This window comes from Hordeum vulgare, chromosome 7H (genome assembly GCF_904849725.1).
Source record: "Hordeum vulgare subsp. vulgare chromosome 7H, MorexV3_pseudomolecules_assembly, whole genome shotgun sequence".
Classification (NCBI taxonomy): domain Eukaryota; kingdom Viridiplantae; phylum Streptophyta; class Magnoliopsida; order Poales; family Poaceae; genus Hordeum; species Hordeum vulgare.
Window position 1 is genome coordinate 83554729 of NC_058524.1, and position 3063 is coordinate 83557791.

The 3063-nt window shown below is 48.2% G+C and overlaps 1 protein-coding gene across 1 annotated transcript; it reads right to left on the reverse strand.

Moving 5' to 3' along the window:
- Positions 1-826: 826 nt before the first annotated feature.
- Positions 827-1743, reverse strand: LOC123412900 (germin-like protein 8-14). The gene has a single exon (XM_045105861.1). The coding sequence runs from the start codon at positions 1660-1662 to the stop codon at positions 1024-1026; it is 639 nt and encodes a 212-aa protein (XP_044961796.1). The 5' UTR covers positions 1663-1743; the 3' UTR covers positions 827-1023.
- Positions 1744-3063: the final 1320 nt, after the last annotated feature.

The window sequence follows — 3063 nt, forward strand, 5'->3', positions numbered from 1 at the left end:
ATCTTTGCAACAAAAAGGTTGTGTACATCAATCGAGATAGAGTCCAAGGGTACAACCTTCTTTCTAAAAAAATGGGGTCCGGATATTCATCACATAAGTGGCATATTAGAGCCGGAGGTAGCCCACACGGATCGTGTGTGGGCGAATATTAGAACTGCCCACATATATGGACGCAGCTACTTCGTGCCACATGCCTAATAAGTACTAATCATCCTTATGTGCGCGTGTGGCACGAAATAAATTTGCCCACACGTCCTAACGCAGCTACCTTAGTTACCTGCAAAATGACACTTTAGTTATTTCCGAGGATGGCAACTTTAGTTACCCGGGATGACAAATGTAGTTCTAAAAGCATGGCAACTCTCTTTTTTGGTTAACTATAGTTACCCGCGGAATGACAATTTAGTTATCCGGGCATAGTTGACATATGTGTTTACCTAGTTACCATGTGTGGTCCAATCCTAGTTGCTATGTATGGTTAATCATAGTTACCATGTATGTTTACCTGGTTATCACGTACGCGCAACTGTAGTTGCCATCTAGTAACGAATCATAGTTATCATGTATGTTTATCTAGTCACCATGTACGCGTAATTGTAGTTGCCATCTAGCAACGTATGAGCGTCGTGTGGGCAAACGCGCGTGGACTAGGTGGTGACTGTGTGGGCAGAAACTGATTCGTCCACACGACGCAGCTGGCAATCGCACGCTGTGGGTCGTATGGGCGAACTCTCCACGTCCACACACACGATGATGCCTACGTGGCATTGAAATTTAACAGATTTCTTTAAAATTCATGCAAAATAGAATTAACGTGGATCGTGGGTGAAATGCAAACATGCCACGTGTGGGCGTTATCATTTGAAAAAAAATGTGCCATTGACAATCATCAAATGAAATTGATATGAAAAATTAAACACAACTTGAAACAGACTCGGAGTTGACCTCACAAGCGCACGAACACATGCATCAAATTAAACCGACACGCTGACACCACGACGACCTTTGCTGAGAACTGCTTAATTAGCCGCTGCCGCCGAGCACGGACTTGAGCTTCTTCACCTGCGCGTCGTCCAAGAAGGTGACCTTCTCAACGACGGCGGATGGCAGGTTGTTGGCGAAGAGCGCGTAGTCAGTGATCTGGAGGCCTGGGTTGGGGCCGCTGAACGCAACGAGCGCTACCGCCGCGGAGCTGCCACCGTTGTACTGGTAGTGGAGCAGGCCCTGGGGGAACACCATGATGTCGCCCTTGTAGAGCGTCTTGGTGTACACGGTGTTGGAGGAGGAGCTGATGAAGCCCGCCAAGATGGTGCCCTCGGTGACGAAGAGGAGCTCAGAGGCGGCCGGGTGGGTGTGCATCGGCACGACGCCGCCCACGGCGATGTCGAGCCTCGCCGCGGAGATGCCGAGCCCGTTCACGCCGGGGAACTGGCCGACGAAGGCCGGGGTTACGGCCGCCTTGATGAGGTTGCTGGTGTTGCCCGCGGCGGCGAGGCCGTGGTAGTAGAAGTCCCCCGCGCCGACGCCGGTCTTGCACGGGTACCCCGCCGGCGTGTCGCTGCAGGACAGGTCGGCGACGCAGAAGTCCTGGGTCAGGGCCATGGCGGAGAAGGGCAGGACGAGGAAGGAGATGAGGACAGGGAGCAACATTGCGTTGGCCATGGCTTGCTACTGCGCTGATGCTTCGAGTATGCCACTGTGCGTGCCCTAGTGGTGTTTATATAGGAGAGGAGGCGGTGCAGCCGTGCAGCCGGTACGTACGCAGGTAGAGCAATATAACGTGAGTGATATTCTTCGGCGAGCTAGGGTTCACGTGCGTGCCACTGTCCTGATTTTTTTGGGGGGATAAGTACGTAGCGGAGCCAGTGGACAAGCGTTTAGCTCATTAGCTGTGCATGGTCCATGAAACAGGGAAAGCTCTGGAAATGCTGCATTATTAGGGATGCACAGGACAATAGGATATGATGAGCTGTTTTTACGGTGAGATGGATATGTGAGCTACCCATTGTCTCATGCAGGCGCTAGATCTTTACAACGGTAGCATGTTATGGTGGCTAGCGCGAGCCGGTCGAATGCAGGCAAAGCTTGGTGCATGCATCCGTGAAGCCAACACTTGTATTTTGCTGTGACCGACATGTCCTTGGGAATTTTGTGGAGACAAAAACTGCACCGGTCTTCGTTGCTTTGCAAAACGAGCAATATCGGGTGTGTGGCCATGCATGTGAAATTTTAACAGCTGGTCCAAGATCTTGGAGATTTTGTGGTTCTTGGACAGCATATTCCGAGAGTGATATGTGTGATGCCTGGACCAACGGGCAAGTGCAACTCGTGAGCTTATTTTTGTTTCTTGCTTGGATGGAACCTGTCTGGATGCAACGGGTATAAATGCATAATGCCGTTATCGGGAGGTAATGCCACCGGGCCACTCTTTGGTTGTACGAAAAATATTTTTTACGTGCAACAAGCATTTCTAGAAGATTTTTTTTTCACGGATATCCAATTTGACTCCCGGGAGCACGTGCTCCTTCGCACGAAAAACATTTTTGAAATGTCAAGAAAAATCCCAACAACTTTTTTATGTATTTATAGTCACATCCAAATGATATCTGCAAAGTTTTAGGCAAAAAAGTTAAACATTTTGATTTGTGTAAAATAAATAAATTTTGAACACCAAATGTCACCCCAGATTTGTCTTTTTCACTGATGAAAAACTACTACCCTGTTTGTATAAAATTAACAAGCATGTTTGTGGCACTAACACGAAAATTAAAAAAAAGCATAATTTTTGAAAATATTTTATCGCTTTTTTTGTGGTCCTGTTCATTCCGTTCACCCAGGAGCCAAAACGTCCATCTTTTTCATCTTTTATATGTAACTAGCAGGCGGAGGCGCGGCGTGCCGCCGCGCCGGTCGATAAGCCCAGGGTAGTATCTGTTGTTTTCTTCGATGGAAGAAAATTGAAGTAGTTTGCTCGGAATAGAGTTGACGGTGCAAAAGTTCTTATCAAAACTCTTCATTTGCAAACTTCAGCACATCCGTTCTAGTCGAGCTGTTCTTTACTGG